This window comes from Micrasema longulum, unplaced genomic scaffold (assembly GCF_059751315.1).
Source record: "Micrasema longulum isolate JH-2025_06_02 unplaced genomic scaffold, ASM5975131v1 h1tg000874l, whole genome shotgun sequence".
In the NCBI taxonomy this organism is placed as follows: domain Eukaryota; kingdom Metazoa; phylum Arthropoda; class Insecta; order Trichoptera; family Brachycentridae; genus Micrasema; species Micrasema longulum.
In genome coordinates this window covers 729,081-750,053 of record NW_028278066.1, presented here as the reverse complement: position 1 = coordinate 750,053, position 20,973 = coordinate 729,081, and the positions used below count along the sequence as shown (strand labels likewise).

Below are 20,973 nucleotides of genomic sequence, written 5' to 3'. Positions count from 1 at the left end.
CTTTCTGGTATTTTGAATTAAAATATCGCATTGAAGCTGAGCACATATTAAATATTAAGGAATGTATATTTTTCGAATTGTAAATATCTCATACATCATCACAATTATTACTAAGATTACTTGTCTAATAAAAATCTTCATGTTATTTCAACTGCTTTTTATTTCAGTTTTATGTATTTTCATCTAATATAAATACTATCCTCACTTAAAGTAATAATATGGTCCCCAAGTACTTCAATAAGATGTAGATTCATTATAAAAATTCACACCCACAAGAGGCTAAAAGTAGTATATCGTCTATTAACGAAAAGGCGGATTGTAAATGAAAATCGAATTTCATTCAGTTTTGTTATTGGGAAATATTTGAGAAAGGATAGGAATATGGAATGGATACCTACCTTTAGTATAATCTGAATGTTCTTCAATTTCTGGTACTGGATCACAAAATGAACTATAACAATGTTTTCCACAACGCGCGACGATTCAAACCACTTTTTATCCGATTTTATGTCAAGTCAAAAATGTTGTTTTGTTTTTGTTCTAAATCTGAATCTTCTTATTTTGAATATCTTCTATCTTGATGTTAGGTAGGTACCATAAGGATGGGTCAAAGGAAGGATGGGAACGAAAGGTAATCAGCCAGGAATAGTATCGATAAATGCTGTTATTTACTTAACATCGTCTATGTAAGAACAATACTGCGGATGAACCATTTGTGAAAATGTTAAGGAGGGACCTTGAGATTTCATGAAAAAAATTAATTAAATGCAGTTGATTTATATTAGAAAATCTTTATTGTATGCATCTACACAAAGTTAATTGTGGCAGTTAAACTGGCAGTTACGTATGGCGTATTCACAGTTTGCCTTTACGAAAATTGTGTACGTCTCATCCAGTGTATTGGATTTCTCAAAATCATAGTATATTCCATAATATTGCTTTGCTTCTTTAGTAGAGAGGATTTATTTGTGGTACTGAATTTAATCAAATGCAAGCGGTCTTTTGATCAATTTTAAAATTAAAATATATAAATCAATGTGGCTTGTCTAATTAAAAATGCAAAAAAAAAAAATTTTGATTTTTTGGTTCACATGTGGTATTATTTTTACATAGACGATATTATTTCTATATCAAACGCTATTCTAGCATCTAAATACTGGATTCTTGAGTAAACAGAGGGATTTCATAAATTAAATAAACAACAGTTGTGATAAAGAGTACATACGGCAAAATGGCAAAAAAATAAGAAGAGTTTAAAAGATTTAATGTAATTATATAATAAAGTATATACCTATGTTCAAACAAAATAATATAAGTACCATCATAGTAAACCCTACTGCAATATAAGTACCATCATAGTAAACCCTGAATACATCGAAATTCAAAATTAAAATAATTTCTATGGAAACGGATTGACATGTTGACAATTCAAAATTTTAAAATGTGGTACAAATAAGGATAGTAATAAATTTTAAAAAATATATATAATGTAAAAAAAGTTAAAACGAAAACATGAAAATATTTTTTCAAATGTTTAAATTTTTCAGTCGAAAAAATCAATAATGATTCCAAAATTAATAAGTGCCTTCTAAAAACATGAAAATATCCAGCTGCTAAAAAAAATAAACAAATACAAGGTGAGACAGGCTCAAACCCGTAAATAATTTGTAATGCTTACTAGAAAATGTTATTACATACAACATCAGTTTCTCATAGGGGAAGGTATTTACACCATTTTTATTCACCTCTCACTTTATTTACCACGTATTGGTTTTGTTGCATTGAAACAATTCATTTAATATTATTTTAAAATATCAATATTACAGTCTCCCGTTTAAACTGACTAAAGTTTCGGTACATTATTTTATATGTCGAAGAATTAATTTAGTATTAAAAAATTACAGTTTTCTATCCTCAGTATATAAATGTACTATTTACAGGGCCGGATCCGACACAATCTAGCGCTCTGTCACTTACTGGAAAGGGATGGGAATATACACGTTTGTAAATGAATACAAGCATGTTATTTTCTCCTTTCTTGTAAGCGAGTATCTGGTTCTTTGTGCCATCTGAACCTGTGGTGGGTCCGGCTCTGAATATCTGTGATGCTTGTTAAATCAATACTACTATCAATATTTCACTCATAGGTACCTTATCCTTAACAATTCAGATATTACCAAGGTGCTATGTTTGATCAATAATCAATATCACAATAAAAGTCACACTAAATTAAATAATTTAGCAGTAATATGATTATTTGTTTGTATTTAAGGATCTGAATATCTTTAAAATGTCTCACAAGACTTATAATAAATTATGGGCAGATGCAAGAGTTGTTTTGTCTGAGGCAGCTGGTACCGACACAGCTCTTCAAAGTGAACCGTACCAAGAAGAAAAATATATTTTTCAAACTGCAGTTATTGAGGTATATTACAAATATGTAATTGCTTGTAATAAACTGCAAGAATGCTACGACCAAATTGTTCAACCTCAAAAAAGGCTGTTAATTAGAAAATTATTAGATGGATGCCTTGGTAGAGTAATAGAATTAAAAACAGATCTGGAGAATGTCGATTTGTCAGAACATAGCTACAATGACGATGTTTTGATGAAACTGCGCCTCTCTCCAATAGAAGCGGAACTTAAAGTACCTAAATATTTTCGAAATTCAAGACTTGACGACATTAAATATAAAAGAGATTTTATTGAAAATACTCTACAGAATTTAGGTTATGAAGAAGAAGAAAACAAAAAAATACAGTTAACAGAACTGGAAGCCATCAAAATCATACAAATTCATGAAAGAGCGAGACAGGGAAGGCTGAGGTAAATAATATACATTATATCAACCATACTTTTATATATTTTATAGTTAGAAAAACTATTTTTTCTAGTTTTAGACGTCGATTTTAATCAGCGCGTTTGCCTACCATGCAAGTGGTCTCGGGTTCTATTCCTGACATGGTTGATATGAAATATTTATTTAAAAGGGTGTTTTCACACCAGAATATTTCATAGTCCTAGGCTTGGTACCAGAAGCATAAGACTGATCATCTTACCTTCATGTAACAAAAAAAAAGATCAAGACACGCTGCAATTGGTGTACCAACGCAGTGCCCTATGCACCATTAGGTGCGGAAAGGGAATGATGATGATGTCATATGTCGATAGTAATAAGTATAAACCTGTTTTTCAGATGTATATTTATGAAGGAAATACGGCTGTTGAAAGAACAAGGAAAACCGGATAAAAAGGAAGAAATTAGCTATGTTTCCGCATTGATGATTCAAAAAATGTGGAGAGGTTTTATAGCGCGTCGTAAAGTAAAAAAACGAAAAATGGAAGAAATGATATTGATAGGAATGATACCTACACCAGTTAAAGAAAATGTAATGCAGATAAAAGTTGAAAAAGTAAACAAATTTATTTAAGTAATTATGAACATTAATTAATAAATTAATTTAATTATGTACTTTGGAACCATGGTAATATTTTTTTTAATAAAACAATAGTCAGCCAACCACAAAGTCTTCGTTATTTTAGGCACAAGAGCATCGACGTGGTGTGCAAGCTGAAAATGAAAGGAAATATGTAGAAGCTCTGGAAAAAATTGAAACAAATATAAGGGATAAGAAGGGGGTTCTCATAATGGAAGAAATAACAGATGAAATAAGACATTGGTTTAGAGAGTATTACAACCATTCTGGGAAAATGCCAGAATTTCCAACAGAAGAAAAAGGAGGCTCCATAGCTATGTTTAAAAACTATTCTGAAGGTTAAAAAATATAAAATGAATATATTATCTTGGAAACCTGTCACAATGTATGTAAATTTATCAATTTAATGTTTAGGTGAAGATAGTGCATCAAGTACAACCTCTTCCAAGGGCTCTAAAAAGAGTAAAGATGATAAAAAAGAAAAAGGAGAGGGTAAAAAAGATGCTAAAAAAGAAATCGGATACAAAATATCCCCTACTAAAATACTGCCCGATGTCATACTAGCTGATAATGAGTATGTTTCACTTTATAATACACAATCATTTCACTTAACAGAGCTTTTTATTTCCTGCATAATATAATCTATTGCAATTTTAATAATTTATTACCACTTTCAGATATGAAGACATATGGAAATACAAAGATGAAACAAATAATATAAATCAAATTCATGATGAATTAATGATTCAAGAAGACAAATATAATTTGGTAGAAATGGAAATAAGAAAAGTTGCCGATGAATTGATGAGAGCAGAACTAGATATACTTCAAGTCGCATGGGATAAAGACCGTGGTCAAAAAACTAAAAAGAAAAAGCCAAAAAAGGGTAGAAAAGGAGGTAAAAAAAGCAAAAAAAAGAAAGAAAAAGATCTCACCCCAGATAGAACACTGGAGTCTCTGTTCGAAGAATTAATAACAAACGGAATCATAAAAAAGTACCCAGAAGTTCCAGTTGACTCATATATAGGAGAAAATTCTTATGCTGCTTTTGACTTTCGGAAACTTGGAAAAGATAGATTACCATCCTTGGGAGATATTCGGAATCTTGTTAAACATTACTGCATTATTCCTATGGGATCAGATACTCTTCATCAAAATTTACCTCTCATTAAATCAGTGCTTATAACAGGTAATGTATTTCATTTTATACTGGAGTTACAATTATTCTACATTATTCTTTTCTTGTATAGTGGAATACGATTTTCCATTATTTACATGAATAACTTAAACAATAATTATAGTGTAATAAGATATAATGGAATACAATTATCATATCCTCTTACTATTTATGTGACTCTTGTCTTCATTAAATGTGCAAATTTTGTACAAGGGGATAGTGGTAAAATAAATAGTAATAAACTATTTACAAGAAAACAAAACAATCCTTATCCCTCACTAAGAAACAAGCTATTAGACTTGGTGAGGAATTAAATAATACCCATAATATAGATTTTAAAATATTAAATAATGTAATGTAAAAAAATTATTTAAAAAAAATAAATAGTATGTTGGTTTATAATTAATAAATTATTGTGTGTGTCTATATCTATAATTTTAGGTCCCCGTGGAAGTGGAAAGAAAATGCTAGTTCATGCAATATGTACCGAAATTGGAGCAGTTTTATTTGATTTGTCTCCTGCAAACATAGTGGGAAAATATCCAGGAAAACCGGGGTTGATAATGCTGTTGCATTTGATCTCTAAAATGTCAAAATTATTACAACCATCCATTATATTTATGGACGATGCAGAGAAGCCATTTCTCAGAAAAGTCCCTAAAACAGATTTAACAGACCCCAAGCGTTTAAAAAAGGACATTCCTAAAATAATAAAAGGTACAATGGACATTAAAAAAAAAAATAGTAAACAATAAAACAAAAATTTAGACTGCAAATATGTTACTACATTCTCAACATAAACAAAAAATAATAATACATATGCATTCTGTGCAAATTTTACATAATATATGTATTTATTTTAATATTTCTATCAGTACATATTATACATACATGCATTTATTTTTGGAATGTCCACAATAATTTAATATTCATATTAAAATGACAGTTTTGTATTTTCAAACAATAGCAGAATTTTATTGTTAATAACCTAATAAAGATATGTAGTCAGTTTTGTAGGAAATTTTGAAGAAATGTGTAAGACCAAATTGAAATTTCTTACTCTATTTTTAACATTTCAGGTATTACAGCAGAGGATAGAATATTATTTATTGGAACGTCAGCCGTGCCTTGGGATGCTGATGTGAAATCCTTACAAGCAGCATATCAAAAGTTCATCATGATACCCCGTCCTGATTATGGCACAGTTTCTAATATGTGGAGGAACCACCTGCGTCAGTACAGTGGAATAGGACCCCTGTTTGAAGTTTCCGCTATTGCTAAATTATCTGACGGCTATACTATTGGTGAGCGTAAAAAGATTTCAATTTAAGGAATAAGTCATTGTAGGAGTGATAATTTACTAATCATTAATATTTTTTTAAAATTATTTTAAAAGGTGAAATCCTGAAAGTTCTAAAAAGTGTTATAACCACTAAGCGTATGCTTCAACTCCGAGTAATACCTCTGACTGCCAATGAGGTTATACTAGCTTTGAGTAAATATGATCCAGTATTCAAAGAAGAAGATGAGGCGGCTGAGCAATTTTGGTGGAAGACAACAATTGGAAGGCAAAAGTTGGCATTTGTAGAAAATCAACAAGGAAACAAGAAAAAAAAATAGGAGAAATAACGTTTAACTCTTTGTCAATATATTTTTTACGACTTTTGTATTTTTTATGCTGATTGTATATTATACAGTAACAAGAAATTTGAAAAAAAGAAGCGAGTATTATTTTAATATAAATTATTAAAAACATGGTGTTAGCCCGTAATTATTTTTTATTATTTTTTTAATAGTTGAACAAGTATTGTAACATTTTGTTGGTGATACTGCAATACTACGCACTCAATTTTCACTGCATAAATTCATTCTAGGGACCAAGGAACTGTTACATTATTGTTTGCAGTATCACCGGTGATATTTATTTTTTACATGTCTTAGAATGGACTTTCTTTAAATAAGTTAATATGTAATTATTTGAATTTATTTTTCAACTTAATGTTTCATGCCACTGTAAAGATTGATACACCACTTCACAATTATTGTTGAAAAAAGCATAAACAGTTAATTTATTCACTGAAACTCCCAGTCTACCGAACCCCACGATACTGGCTAACTGCATTTCTTCTTCTTGTGATGATATACATTTAACAATGTACATAGCGTGAAATTTGGTGGGATCCCCTGCAAATTAAATTTTGCATTATTTACCTACTGGAATTCAATTAAAAAATTGCTATTAAACCCACAATGCGCCATTGCATAGTGCTTAAAAAATAAAGTCTTAAGAAATTTAACAACTGGTAGAGGATCATTTTTTTATTGTATCATTATTTCCATAGATCCTAATCTGAGAAATGCTGGTCAGTGCCATTCAGAAACATTTTTCGTAGGGCTAGGTGCACATTATAGTCAGTCGTATTATAATAGTTTTGTTCTTCGCATATTATAGTACACACCAGTTGTGTCAACCTTAAGAATTATGTACGAGGGCGGATTGATAATGAAGCTACCTAGAGCTAGATGGCAGCACAAACACAAAAAATATTTATTTTTTCCAAATTGCGATCTGTAAAACGGCAGCTGTTAAAATGTCACCAAAATTCATCGATTAGTTTATTTGTTGTAGTCATATGAAGTAAACAATTTTTGTGTTTCTTGAAAAATGGAAAAAAGCAAATTTCGTGCAGTGATTAAACACTATTATTTGAAAGGGAAAACGGCAAAAGAGACAAAAAAGCTCGATAAACATTACGGTGAGTCTGCTCCGTCAGATTACATGGTAAAATATTGGATTGCTGAATTTAAACACGGCCGAACAAGCACTGCAACAAAACCATCAACAGGAAGGCCAAAAAGAAAATCCTCGATATAGTTATGAATGATCGCCGAGTGAAGTTGCATGAGATTGTTTAAATGGTAAACATCTCATATGAACGTGTGTTCAACATTTTGCATGAACATTTGCATATGAAAAAGCTATCGGCAAGATGGGTGCCGCGTTTGCTCAGTGTTGAACAAAAACAAGTTCGAGAGACCACTTCACAGCAGTGTTTGGAGATGATAAAGCGTAATCCTGTTGATTTTTGGCGTCGATTAATAACTGTTGATGAAACGTGGGTGCACCACTATACACCTGAAACCAAAAATCAATAAAAACAATGGGTGGAAGCTGGTGAAAGTGCTCTGAAGAAGGCAAAGGCAGTGAAATCGGCTGGCAAGGTTATGGCCACTGTATTTTGGGATGCACTCGGAATATTGCTCATCGATTATCTTGAAAAAGGATTCACAAGCACAGGAAAGTATTATCGTGCATTATTGGATCAATTAAATGATGCAATCAAGGAAAAACGACCACATTTAAAGAAAAAAAAAGTGCTCTTTCTTTAATACAACGCACCGGTTCACACAGCATTGGATACGATGATAAAATTACGTGAAATACACTTCGAACTGGTTGATCATCCACCTTATAGTCCAGATTTAGCTCCTAGTGACTTTTTCCTGTTTCCAAACTTGAAAAAATGGCTCGCAGGAAAAAGATTCAGCTCAAACGAAGAAGTGATTACCGAAACTAATGCGTATTTTGAGAGGTTCCCAAAATCGTATTAATCAGATGGTATAAAAAAGTTGGAATATCGTCTTACTAAGTGTGTCGAAGTAAAAGGAGACTATGTTGAGAAATAAATGGTTTTTGAAAAAAAAAAGTTTTTTTCCTACTTAGGTAGCTTCATTTTCAATCCGCCCTCATATATAACTAGTTAGTGGAGATTTGAAAAATTCCAAAACAGAATAAAAATTCATTGTGTTTTCCTTGTAGATGCGCCTGCAGAAAAAACTATGTAGTCATTGTGGGCAAGTATTTTTTCGGTTTGGAAAGATTGATAAAATTATTTGGTGTTTATTTTTGTTGAGGTTTCAATCAGATTACGAACAATTTACGGTGTACACAAGACATTTAATAAAACACGCTATTTGCATAAATTATATTTTCATCACCTCAATTCAACTATAAGACTGACTACTGTGCTGGCTGTGGTGAGCACCTAGTGCCAAAGCATATTATGAGAGAATCGAGAATATATAAGATAGTTTCATTTATTTAGATAATTTTTACAAGAATGGCGATATATGAATCCTCCAATATAATAATATGAATATATACTATGTACTCTCTCAAACCTGGATACACTAAAAAGTCTCCCCCAAATTTAGCTCCAGCAGTTATGTGGTGACCCCTTTTCCATAAATCTTTAAAAACAGCATATCGTAGCTTTCCTTCACCTGAAGATACACTAGGACTCAATTTGTTTATATCTACATCTTTTGTACCTGAAACAAAAAAAAACTTTAATCATTACATACAACGAAAATCTAAATAATTTTGTGATTTTATTATTAAATTGTACACTATCGGCTAGAAACTTGTGCTTACATTAATATGCATTTTTACGCTTTTAATATTTTCATTATTTTTTTGAAATTTTTATTTTTACTGTAACAAGAATCCCACCAAGCCACTTTCTGTGGATTGTTGGTGGAGATTTATATTAATACTAATCTATATAATATAACTTAAATTTATAAAACCTAGATTTACAGATATAATTGATTTTTAAGGACATTAACAGAAATTGCACTGATCACTTTCTCAGAAAAAATGTTCCAATATTGTCAAGCACTGAATGGTTTTATATTACTTACATAATACATAGATAATTCAACAAATGTGTACTCAACTGTATGGCCATGGGTGCTCGGTAGGAATTTGGACTAAAGTGTTCCCCGTACTTAGAGGTTGTACCTTTTGTATTTCTTCTTGAAGCATGCTTTCTCGGTTACAATCTAAAAAATTGAGAGGCAATAAATGCGAATTAAATTTTACTAAATATTTTCACCAAAAAAGTAAGACTAACTAATAGTTGTAAAAATATAATTTTAACAAAATATAATACATGGCATGATAAATTATTGTTAAATGCTTAACACATTTTCTTTATGAAAGATAGACCAATAATTTTAGTACAGTGTATAAAAAACCAATTATAAATTACATTTTCCTTCCTTTTAAAATATAAAATAATAATTTATTCCTTTGAAAGTCCAGTAAAGCTAGTAGTAATGCTGGAAAATCATTATTGATTTAATCACAGATATCTTTGACGAGGGGGTACCCCTCAACACATCGTGGAGAAATTTAAATTCAAATCCCCCGGTACTAAAGTGACAGAAAACAACTCGTTCTGGTTTCGAGTACTAGCAGCATACCGTGCCGTGTTGGGTACAGGAGCAATAGCCGGAACTAGCGATTTTTTCGCTAGTGTATGGTCGGGCTCTTGAAGTCCGGGTGCTCACGTCAGCCACATATAGTAATTACCCTTTTTAAACCTGTAATAAATATACATTATTTTGTGGAAATCAAAATTATATATATATGTACTCGATATTTACCTAAAACTTTTCCTTGAACAGCTAACTTCTTTTGTTTTCCTGCTATAATCATGTCTATTCGTGAACTAATTTGTTCTACACGCTTTTCTTTCATACATTCTACTTGTTCCGAGTACAACCTAAAAAAAAAATTAAAAAGAATAATGTCAAATCAAAATCAAATGTAAAAATAAATCATGTATGAATAATTATAAAATGGAAAACGTGATTTTTATTGAGAATAGTAAGGAAATGAGATAAAAACCAATTAGATATTTTTCACATTAATATTCTAGAACGGCATAGTGAATATTAGTCAGTGTAATTTCATTAAAAAAATATTTTTTTAAAATGTTTTTTTAGGATTGATTATGAAAATTTGATACATATTTTTCATCATAGGTTATCATAAAATAAAATTAAGTGTACTAATTGCATTATTAAGAGCAAATGAGGCTATTACCATAAGGTCAACCGGAGATTTTAGCTATTAAACCATTTAGATTCACACCACATAAGGTGTAATTTTGAGATGTAACAAAGATGGTGTCTGATAGATGTCTAAAGTGTAAATAAACTAAAACTAGATAAAAGAGAAATAATAATACTGTTAAAGTAAACAAAAGATATAAAATACAGCGATAAGTATTTACCTTTTTTCAGTTTCTTCTGCTAAATGAATTGTGTTGTCTTCTGCCTTTTGACATAAATCGGAGGATTTAACTAGTTTACAGTAACCTTCGTCAACAAGTAATGCAGCTTCCTCTGACATTAAAGCCATTGGAAATCCTACAAAAATTATTCAGATTTAAGGAATATTAGTATTTATAATTCGGTAACAGTTTTTTTTATGTACATATGGGAGTAAAGTGAGAAAATTAACAAAAAAGACGTTGCACAGGCTTGTTTCTTTGCAATACATATAATTAAATTTAAAAAAAACAATAGTAGCCCTCCCCAATTAATGCAAATTTTTGGTCCAGATATACAATAGTACCAAAACTTGCAGGGATCGCATTTTGGGTGATGTGATTTGAAAACATTTTCATTACATGTATTGCAATACTTTTTATTGTTTATTTTTATTTTAAACATTTTTAAAGACTTTAAAGCTACCTGTATCATGGTTTTCAAATTATTGTGTAACTGAAGCAACAAAATATATAGAAGAATAACAGTTTATAATATATTTTCATTATGAACTTATAATTACTGTTTTCATTCATAATTGTAATGTGTGTATAAAAAAAAAATAGAGAAATTAGAATTATTCATAGGTGTTTTATTTGTGAAATGTGGAAATCGACACTGTTGTATTTATCAGAAAAGAAGCGATTGATGTATTGCATTTACCGTGAAATCCGCCATGACGTGGAAAGGGTGCAATTGCTCCAATCAATTCACCAGTTATTCTATAAGTCATCCGTATTTTTATCCAGTCTATAAGTAAAATAAAATTCACCAAATTATTGATCTGAAGTATATTAAAATACAGGTATTTTTAAATAAATGAAGTTAAGAGAGTTATCATAACAGTAGCATATTTGATCAAATTCATAATTGTAGTATATTATATTACCCATTTAAATAGTTGAAGCAATAGATTGAGTTTTTCTATTAACATTTCTCGATGGAACTGCATTTTAATTATAATAATAAAAATACGTATATAGTTTTATTCCACTTTTATTTATAAATTTTTACTCATGGCAGGGTTTCGTCGTGGCCGACACCAGTCTGACGATGTCGGTCACTGGTAAAATTTTATAAATAAAAGTGGAATAAAACTATAAATGTATTTTTATTATTATAGTGAAAGCTATATTTATAATAGTAAGTAAATCTCATAAGTTACCTTCAGCATTCCAAACGAAGGCTTTTCCATCAAAAAAATGTAAAGTTATCATCTTGGCGTATTATTTAGTGATCAATATTTATTATTAGAAATATTATTTTATTTAACCGCTTCATATTTTAAATTATCAAAATAATGCCAATGGAGAATAAACAAATCGAATGTCATTTTGACTTTTGACGTTTCGAAATCGAGATGCACGTGATTTTCATCTTCCTCTTTCATACTTTTGCTGTACAAGTGTGCCCATTTAGTCTGTGGTTGTGGCCACAGATTAATAATACAAGTAGTTGTGGCTTGAGATAAAAATAATATAATGAATTTACTAATCGAATGACTAGTAATTGAATGAATACTTCATTTCTGTTCTACACATCACTATAAGAAGGAATCATCTTTCGTCGGATGGACGTTTCGGTTAATGTGGCCTATTGGTCACTTGAAAGGTGGTGGCCACAGACTTTCAGACTTTTAAAAATCATTCAGACTAAAGTTAGTAACTTCGAAAGTAATAAATCCGTCATATATTGCCTTAAAATCTTACAAATAATACACGACCCGCCCCCACCGCGGTACGCGGGTAGTACATTATTCACCTTATATAATAAAATATGACATAATAGGAATGAGGCAGTACTGATCTGTAAAAAACATTTAAAAATTTCCTAACATAAAACATATTAAATACGAGAATCCGATCTACAGTTATTCGAACTGACACATCACTACGATAAGCTCAATTGATGTTTATTGTTTATTTGGACCAATTTTGACGTTTCACTCCTGATGGCCCGGTCTGTTTAAAAATATTATTGCGGGCTTGGTTTGATGTGATTTTTATAAACGAAAAAATAACGTTGAAATGGTTCAACGTGTATTAATAGGTAGGCATATAAATTAGTAACTGTGTAAAAAAATTATTTGAATTTCCTTCTTTCAAAGTAAATTATATAACTACCTTATATTGTTTGAATAACTGAATTTCATGCACTTTCATACAACAATCTCTAACTAAAAATGTTCAACATTGCTTTCACTACTAGAAAAATAACACTGTAAGAAAAGTATTAACTTTTAAACTAGCCACATTACTTTTTAGTCTTACACTAAATAACTTTGGTTATGCGAAAATAAACTTGCAGAGAAAAATAATTAACCCATAGAAAGTTACAGATATTTGTTTAAAGGTAGATGATTTTAATAATATGCATAGTTAAAAACTTATATTTTCTTCTAATTTCAATTATAAAAAAGTAATTTGTAGGAGGAGGTACTGGTTTTATTGGTAAACAATTGGCATATTTTCTGAAATGGAATGGTTATGATGTAACTGTAATATCTCGCAAACCTTTGAAGTGTGGTATCACATGGGATTATATAGCCAAAAATGGTCTCCCCTCGAAAACTACTTCAGTAATCAATTTAGCAGGAGTGAATGTACTTGATTTTTCAAAACGGTGGAATGATGAGTAAGTAATTAAGTACTTATTGTTTTATGGTTTCATAATTAACAAGGTTTTAAGATGGGAATACACAGATTAGTCAACTGATAAGCAGTAAAAAATGCATTAAATGCTTTCCACATATTATAGATAAAAACATAGTTGATTCCAAGAAAATTGCATTATTGCTTGGTCCTTTGTTACCACGAAAATATATTGTCGACAGCAATCCATCACCGCGATTTGACCACTTTAGAGGAAAGAGATTAAAATTACTTTTTTTATGTATGTTCAGTAAAATTATATATTTTTTTTAACATTTAGGTAAATCTTACTTTACAATTATATTTCATGTTTTTACTAGCGATGTTTAAATACATTTAGCGGCAAATGGCATAGCTGGATTACTTAGGCGGTGATTTACATACATGGTGATGGATTGCCGTCAACGATATTTAGAATAAAGATTTTGCATAAATCCTTTCATTCATTTTGAACCGTGGTCCCGTGGATTATTATTTTTAGCACAACTTGGAATGTGGATTCATAATTGAAATATTTGGCTAAAAAATAAGAACTCAAATATTAAATATGAAACTTAAACTATTGAATGTCAATTTGAATCTATAATCTACTTACAAACCAGCTAGAATTTTGGCCTTGATTTTAGGGTACAGTTTTTGTCTTATTTTTGTGTCACAAATAAATTTGTGATTGAATGTTGTACAAAAAGGCACTGTATTAATATTTAGATATGTATCTTAGCCCAAAAATAATGTATCTTGTAAAAAACTGTGCTACATGTTAATTAAATTTTGATAAGACCAACTCACTTGCTAGAACATTTTGATCAAAACTGTTTTACAATTTTTATCCGAAGTGAATACAGTCTGTAATTGATACATTTTATTTCAGATTCAAGAAAAGTGTGTATGATTCCAGAGTAAATACTACATCTATTTTAGCTAAAGCTATCAATGAAGCTAGTGAAAAACCAACATCTTTTATTTGTATGTCAGGAGTTGGGATTTATCCCCCATCTGATTCTGTGAAATACGATGAATACTCTAATGTTTGCGAGTATGATTTTCTCTCTAAACTTTGTCACCATTGGGAAAAAGCATCTAAACTGAAGAATCCAGGGACATGCAGAACAGTAAGAGCATTCAATTTATGTTGATTAATTATATTATCAAACTTATTCAGAGTTTAGTTTAGAGAGAGAGAGAACACCCATGATACAATTAATATTTTTGTCTACTAACTTCTACCTCGTGTGATAGAATTTTGGATGATTATTTTAAATAATAAATAAAAAAATCGGCATGGTAAGTTATTATAAAGACCACTGAATAACAAAAATGAATGTTAAAAAAAATTATAATGTTTCTTAAAATCATTACTGTACAAAAGTTATAAATTCCACCAGCCATATGCAATACTCTATATAGGGCTTCCAATTTTGACACGAATTTGAGTCTCGAGACTCGGAGACCAAGTCTTGAAATTCTGAGACTGAACTTTTATTAAAATGAATACAAAACATACCAACCAACTGTCCCTAATATCTCCAAACACACATATATCACAATAGCCATAACCATAACTGGAATAACGTAACAGAATAATCTTCTTAAATCAATAACTAGTTAAGGGTGAAATCAGCTAGCAACCAGTAGGTTATTACATGCTAGCAACGCATTCTCTACCTCCTAGAAAGCGTTCAGAATCACACTGCTGGTCTCGAAATTTCGATACATGGAAGCCTTAACTCCATATAAGCAGGCTACCTCAGATTAACATGTAGCTATGCAGCAATATGACCATTTGTATAGATTTGAATAAATAATCTGAGGCTCAAATCTCACAACCATGTTTTTTTTTTGTAGGATATCTTTTATTTTACAGGGATACTGATGATTTAATTTTATTATACAACATGTTGTCATTTTTTTATGTGTAGGTAAGCATTCGCAGTGGTGTTGTGCTTGGTAGAGAAGGAGGAATGATAAAGAATCTGTATATCCCTTATTTTCTTGGACTTGGTGGCAAAATTGGTACTGGATCACAGTATTTACCTTGGATTCATATTGATGACCTCATACAGCTCTTTTTATTTTGCATGAACAATAATGTCGAAGGAGTTATAAATGGAGTTGCTCCACTCCCCTGTACCAACAGTGAATTCACAAACGTAAGTGAACAAAAATTATCAATATTCTGGAGAAAATTTACTTTTAGACATTAATATATTGAGTGCTTTTGTGTCAAAATGTATTGACGGAACAATTTAACTTGAGTTTTCTCTATTCGATTCCTAAAACTATATTTCCCAGAAATTGGTCCTTTATTTGACTAAAATGTAAGCAAATAAAAAAGACTACAGTCTCACTTGGAACAGGATATCTTAGTGAGGAAGACTGTTAAAAAGTTTTTTCATAAAGTTTGCATAGTAAAAAAATTAAAGATTTTAAAGTTATAATGTATAAAATTAAAATACATGTTTCCAGTTTTACACAAAAGTAAATAAACATTACAATCTTTAATTTGAATATCTTTTTCAGGCTTTCGCAAAGGCTTTGACCCGCCCTGCTGTTATTCCAGTACCAGCATTTATGATGAATCTCCTGCTCGGTAAGGAGCGAGCGATAATGTTAACCCACGGTCAAATGATCACTCCAAAGAGATGTGAGGAATATGGATTCACATTCAAGTATTGCAATATTGAAAGTGCATGTAAATCTGTATCATATATATTTCCCAAAAACATATTTAAGTAAATCAGTCTGTATTAATAAAAATATATGTATATCTAACTATTTTTTCTATTTATGATGGGGTTTTCATGGGTAAATATATTTTTTTAATAACTTCAGGGGGGCAAATTAGAGATACTTACAAAATTTAAATAAAAATATTTAGTTATTTTTAAAACTGTTAATATTATATATAACAGTAAAATAATTTTTCTGACAAAATATCATACAAATATTATAATTTTTAAATGGGAAGTTTGAGTTAAGTCTATTAACACATTTTATGCAGGCATTTTACACAGTGTAACAGGTAAACGCAGCGGGCAAAAATCAATGAAAAATGAAATAAAAACTACTTTTATAAAAATCGCTCGATCTCTTAAAATATCAGTTATTTTTTAATGAAATTGCAAATACACACATAAGTAGAAGTCAAATATGTTGTTAACAACCATGAAAAAATAAGTAAGTATATATTCGCATTTGCAGAACAACAAACAAAAAACAATACTTCATATAAAAAATACAATCAGAAAATGTTGCCTTTTTGCTTACCAATCATAAAAAATTAATGTGTAAAATAAAGAAGACGAATATAATTCATGACTAAACCAATCATCTTATGTAAAAGCTCTTATGTTACTCGTAAGGGCTGTGCAAGAATATGTGTGTAGGTAAATGAAACGACAGCCTATCATAGTTTTTTTTTTGATGAAATATTCGAGTAGATCTACCTTTCCCCCCTTTAAAGTGGAGCCAGTGTATTGGCTGTTTCTACCCTTCCTGTTGCTAAGCACCAGTCAGGCATGCAGGTAGAACTACCTTTCCCGCATGAAGTGTGTTAATTTCTTACCGTCTATTTATAATACAAGCCTCGGAAGCAATAAAAAAAACATGTTTAAAATAAGAAATGTATTTAAAATGCTACAGCATTTGAAGAGCAATGACATTTTTCTCAGAAAGAATATATAAAGTATCGTTAGTCGCACTTATTCCGAGTATTTCACCATCACGGTCTAGAGAAACTACTTGTTGCTGTCCAATATTAACCGGCCTATTTTCTCCACCACCAATTCTTTGCCTAAGTTGGCATCCTTCCCTTGGTGCTGACTTGCTTCTGTAAACAAACATGTGCCGATTGGCTTCACACACCACACTGTACTCCATGTTAGGAGAGCAGACAGTAAATTTCTTTTGCTGCTTGGATGATTGAACATATCCAAAGGCTGGCAACGTTCCCTCGTGCTTGACCGGCCAAGTATGACCATCTTCACCGAGTCGGTTGAGTTGCCATATACAGGTGTCTACATCATGCCGAAGTCCCAGTGCAGGCGGGGAGGAGAGTGCGAGAGTGACAGTCAAAACCACTTGATGAACACTCAACGGAGCTTGATGGGTTACTTTATGTGAGGTGCCATCAATCCTTACTGAAAAAAAAAAACAAATACCAAATCATTAGTACTTTATAATTAAATAACAAATAAATAGACACAGGTATACTACCATTTTTTATTTAAATATAAAATATGCCAATCGTGACAAATCGAATACAAAAAAATGGATAGCAGTTATTTAAAGTTGTTTTTCTCACAATTTTTGTTTCAAATCAGTTAAACTTTTCTCTTGTTTAATTTATTATATATTTAAGTATTCATTGTTCAAAACAAATTATGGATAATTTTATCAATTCCAGATTGATTATTAACTTTGAACATATGCCACTTACAAGTATTTTGTTGTACACAAACTTTATGACATTATCAGTTTTCTTCAATTTATTTCAATTATAATTTATAGGGTGTTCTTTAAACCCTATCACATCCGAAATACAATGATCAGTATGAGCAAGAAGACATATTGGCACATTAAAATATTTTTTTAGAACGAATATTTAAAAAAAAAAAAAGCAAATGGCTGCTTACTTCTGCAAGGGTGAAATGAGGAGGGGGAGTCTGACACTGCGCCGCGCTCCCCTCACTTCTCCCCTGCAGAAGTAAGCAACCATTTGTGTTTTTTTTAATATTTTATTTTTAAAAATTTTCTTTGTTCTAAATATTTTTAAAAATATGCTAATATGTCTTCTTGCCCATACTGATCACCGTGGTTTCGGATGTGACAGGGTTTAAAGAACATCCTGTATATATCCATCAAAATTTTTACATTTAAATAAATATAAATTATAAATCATTATAAATTTTGTAACTGTGGCATAATTTTTTAGTTGAATGGTTTTAAACATATAGCATTATACATAACGCTCTAAGCTGGTAACACTAGTAAATAACTACTTCTCAACATTCACCATAATAACCCAATACAAAACATTTGTTAATTAAGTATGTGTGTGTATCTATACGTAAAACCTGCATTAATATTATAAATTAGGACAGCAAGTGATCAATAATGAAAAAAAATGTTAGAACAAGTATAAATGTAAATATTGTGTTGTAAATATTATATTAGACTATGATAAATAAAATAAATTTTAAAAATAAAAACGTATTTGAGTACCTAAGCAAGTATTTTCTTCCGATACTGCATCACATTCCTCTAGCTCCTGGTTGTTGAAGGCGGCCGGACCTCCTTCTGCAGAAGCTTCTGTATCACTACAGAGGTGGGCTAGCCTGCGGTGAACTTCCTCAACCAGTCCCGGGTGCATTACCTGCTCCCCCTTCTTGTCTCCTCCAACCAGGAATTCTGCCCACATGGCCCCAGAGTGATGTTTAGTCAACAAGACATCCAGTTTCCCATTTGAGTCTATATTCCACGTAGTCAAATCGTTATTGATCACCCCGTGCAAGTCTCCCTTTAATAATTCCGATCCATTGTATATGACTGTTACAGATTTAGAAGAAGTTTCAATGACAAGTGATGATTTACTATAATTTTTATCCAATTGAAGAGTTAATGTTACATCCTCTCCTGTTTGAAGCCAAGTGTATATTAGATTTCTTTCTACTGGTTCTGATTGTTCTGCTACCACACTATTCAAATCACTCGTGAATCGGAATGCGTGATCACTAGCAATGTAAATCCCACGACACTGAGACTCTAGAGCGGCGTAGTGCAAACATCCTTGTCCTTTTAACTGTTTCACGGACACCACATTCCATACGTGATTTTCCTTTTGTAAAGAAACCCACTCAATAACTGTATCAAAAGTTTTATCTCTTTGTTGGATATGTTGCAAAAGACAGTGAATCACTTCTTTTCCTTCTTCGTGTTCTAATCTGCAATCTATTATTTCGAAGCAAATTTCAGAACCCAAGACCTGATCGGAAAATATGCAGTTCCATTGAATATCCGCACGATTTCGGAAGCCCGTTTTAACAATATGTAAAGTTCCTGCGCCATCTGCCAAAACTGCGTATTGTTCTGAACAGAATTTCAACGACACTTGATAGTGGCCACTTTGTCTCTCAATGTGAGATGGAATTTCGTAAACATTTTGAAATTCCTCTAATGTTCTGTTTTCTTTCAGTAGTATTCTATTAACCTTCCAGTTTTTATCTACAAAATAAACCCCACTTTCAGCCCACAAATCGTAAACAAGGTGATTGTGCAGGCCAAATAATTTTGCGTGAATAAGTGAATACTGCTCATCACTCGGAAAAACCCTGTCAATTTCAGTGTCTAATGTCTTTCGCCAAACAGGAATAGGTTCTAAAGATAATTTGTACCCGTCAAAGTTAGGCTGTAAAAGTGTTCTATTAGGACGCAATTCTACTAAACACTTCATTGTATCAGAATGGAAAAATGTTTGATTTACAGAGTATAAATTTCACAAATATGCCAAAAACCAACCAGCACCCAACGGGCGAATACACAGATGTCACAAATAGTTCTACATTATCTCTGATGTCACAGAGTGGTCACAGACACAGATTATATTGTACAAGTACAAGTGCACAGATAAATCACTTGACAAATGTCAGACCGGCCAAATTTCGATACTACACTTTTAATCTATGAATAAAAAATAGACAATTAAGTTCTAGGCCAATTTAATTTACCAAAGACAATTTGTTAATTCTAAAGAAGATATTTGAGTTTGAACGGGGCAACTTGTGGACAATCCTAATCTGAATATTTTGACCACTGTAAATAAATCATTCTAATTGTATTAAAATAGATTTTTTCCTTCAAGATTCATTTAAAAAAATGAATAGTGAATTCCCAACTTATGTGAGGAGACATATAAAAAATATATACAAGAATCTCTGGTAGCTAGTTCGAAATCATTTTTCTTACTCATACTTATTCTAACTCATGCGTCTTTCGATTTTGTATCATTGGGTATAAAATATTACGCCATCATTTACTTCTTTGAAATTAGTTTTTTTTAAAAACCTCTGTTTTAACAAAAAAATAAACACACAAAAATAAGTACAATTCATGTTGGACTTGCCAAAGAAGAGTCAGGCTCTTGTATTTGGTAATCTACTCACTAACGTAAACAACTAAATACATTACAAAATAATATCAAATACCAAAAAAAGTAATTTAAAAACAGAAAACAAATAAAAACAAAACTTTTTGAGAAAAAAGTGAAAAAGACAATTTAATATACACACACATAGATGTATTTTTTTAAGTTCACTATTCGAAAGAAGGTTTTCTTTGATTCATTCGTATTTTTTTTGTTACTTTTTTCTGTTTTTCTAATTGCTTTTATTTTAAATTATCGAAAAATTTCATTTCCGTATGGGTATTTAATTCGATGCGCCCGGTAAATAACCGTACTCACTTGTAATTAAAACGTAAAAGGGTGGGTGCTATAGTAATTGGAGATGCTATAGTAATTGGACTCTTTAAATCTTATGGTCAAAAGTAAGAAAATGTCAAAATTTATCTCCGCCATATAATAAACATTTTT

At 30.9% G+C, this 20,973-nt stretch overlaps 4 protein-coding genes across 7 annotated transcripts; 2 read left to right on the top strand and 2 right to left on the bottom strand.

Annotated features, from left to right (window-relative positions):
• The first annotated feature begins 1,394 nt into the window (after positions 1 to 1,394).
• On the top strand, positions 1,395 to 8,332 carry LOC148278490 (dynein regulatory complex subunit 11). 2 transcript variants are annotated; one of them, XM_088231332.1, is made up of 9 exons: positions 1,395 to 1,637; positions 2,273 to 2,826; positions 3,197 to 3,413; positions 3,544 to 3,775; positions 3,852 to 4,011; positions 4,115 to 4,626; positions 5,056 to 5,331; positions 5,694 to 5,918; positions 6,011 to 8,332. In XM_088231332.1, the coding sequence occupies exons 2-9, from the start codon at positions 2,291 to 2,293 to the stop codon at positions 6,232 to 6,234; spliced, it is 2,382 nt and encodes a 793-aa protein (XP_088087458.1). In that variant the 5' UTR covers positions 1,395 to 1,637; positions 2,273 to 2,290; the 3' UTR covers positions 6,235 to 8,332. The 2 variants fall into 2 exon arrangements, with proteins under 2 accessions (XP_088087458.1, XP_088087459.1); XM_088231333.1 differs by having other exon boundaries at positions 1,395 to 1,722.
• On the bottom strand, positions 6,375 to 12,163 carry Tsen34 (tRNA splicing endonuclease subunit 34). 3 transcript variants are annotated; one of them, XR_015823186.1, is made up of 8 exons: positions 11,900 to 12,156; positions 11,398 to 11,484; positions 10,698 to 10,833; positions 10,066 to 10,184; positions 9,355 to 9,459; positions 8,797 to 8,946; positions 6,527 to 6,798; positions 6,375 to 6,443 (listed from the first exon to the last, which is right to left on the bottom strand). XR_015823186.1 is itself a non-coding variant. In XM_088231334.1 (7 exons), the coding sequence occupies exons 1-7, from the start codon at positions 11,949 to 11,951 to the stop codon at positions 6,605 to 6,607; spliced, it is 843 nt and encodes a 280-aa protein (XP_088087460.1). In that variant the 5' UTR covers positions 11,952 to 12,163; the 3' UTR covers positions 6,375 to 6,604. The 3 variants fall into 3 exon arrangements, 2 of the variants coding, with proteins under 2 accessions (XP_088087460.1, XP_088087461.1); XM_088231334.1 differs by having other exon boundaries at positions 6,375 to 6,798; positions 11,900 to 12,163; XM_088231335.1 differs by having other exon boundaries at positions 6,375 to 6,798; positions 8,787 to 8,946; positions 11,900 to 12,159.
• Positions 12,164 to 12,628: 465 nt separating this feature from the next.
• On the top strand, positions 12,629 to 16,154 carry LOC148278488 (epimerase family protein SDR39U1). Its single transcript, XM_088231331.1, has 5 exons — positions 12,629 to 12,783; positions 13,164 to 13,368; positions 14,257 to 14,497; positions 15,305 to 15,535; positions 15,906 to 16,154. Exons 1-5 carry the CDS (start codon positions 12,762 to 12,764, stop codon positions 16,119 to 16,121), a joined length of 915 nt encoding a protein of 304 aa, XP_088087457.1. The 5' UTR covers positions 12,629 to 12,761; the 3' UTR covers positions 16,122 to 16,154.
• Positions 16,155 to 16,994: 840 nt separating this feature from the next.
• On the bottom strand, positions 16,995 to 19,931 carry LOC148278487 (nudC domain-containing protein 1). Its single transcript, XM_088231330.1, has 2 exons — positions 18,609 to 19,931; positions 16,995 to 17,524 (listed from the first exon to the last, which is right to left on the bottom strand). Exons 1-2 carry the CDS (start codon positions 19,834 to 19,836, stop codon positions 17,022 to 17,024), a joined length of 1,731 nt encoding a protein of 576 aa, XP_088087456.1. The 5' UTR covers positions 19,837 to 19,931; the 3' UTR covers positions 16,995 to 17,021.
• Between the last annotated feature and the right edge of the window lie 1,042 nt (positions 19,932 to 20,973).

What these genes read in the sequence shown, in the direction of transcription:
- LOC148278488 (XM_088231331.1), top strand. Translation starts at nt 12,762, where the DNA reads ATGGTTCAACGTGTATTAATAG. An exon ending in GGTTCAACGTGTATTAATAG is followed by an intron (nt 12,784 to 13,163) that starts GTAGGCATATAA and finishes AGTAATTTGTAG; the next exon opens with GAGGAGGTACTGGTTTTATT. An exon ending in ATCCAGGGACATGCAGAACA is followed by an intron (nt 14,498 to 15,304) that starts GTAAGAGCATTC and finishes TTTTATGTGTAG; the next exon opens with GTAAGCATTCGCAGTGGTGT.
- LOC148278487 (XM_088231330.1), bottom strand. Translation starts at nt 19,836, where the DNA reads ATGAAGTGTTTAGTAGAATTGCGTCCTAATAGAACACTTTTACAGCCT. An exon ending in GGAAGAAAATACTTGCTTAG is followed by an intron (nt 17,525 to 18,608) that starts GTACTCAAATAC and finishes TTTTTTTTTCAG; the next exon opens with TAAGGATTGATGGCACCTCA.
- Tsen34 (XM_088231334.1), bottom strand. Translation starts at nt 11,951, where the DNA reads ATGATAACTTTACATTTTTTTGATGGAAAAGCCTTCGTTTGGAATGCT. An exon ending in ACGTCATGGCGGATTTCACG is followed by an intron (nt 10,834 to 11,397) that starts GTAAATGCAATA and finishes TAATTTTTGTAG; the next exon opens with GATTTCCAATGGCTTTAATG. An exon ending in GCAGAAGAAACTGAAAAAAG is followed by an intron (nt 10,185 to 10,697) that starts GTAAATACTTAT and finishes TTTTTTTTTTAG; the next exon opens with GTTGTACTCGGAACAAGTAG.
- LOC148278490 (XM_088231332.1), top strand. Translation starts at nt 2,291, where the DNA reads ATGTCTCACAAGACTTATAATAAATTATGGGCAGATGCAAGAGTTGTT. An exon ending in GCGAGACAGGGAAGGCTGAG is followed by an intron (nt 2,827 to 3,196) that starts GTAAATAATATA and finishes CCTGTTTTTCAG; the next exon opens with ATGTATATTTATGAAGGAAA. An exon ending in TGCAGATAAAAGTTGAAAAA is followed by an intron (nt 3,414 to 3,543) that starts GTAAACAAATTT and finishes TCGTTATTTTAG; the next exon opens with GCACAAGAGCATCGACGTGG.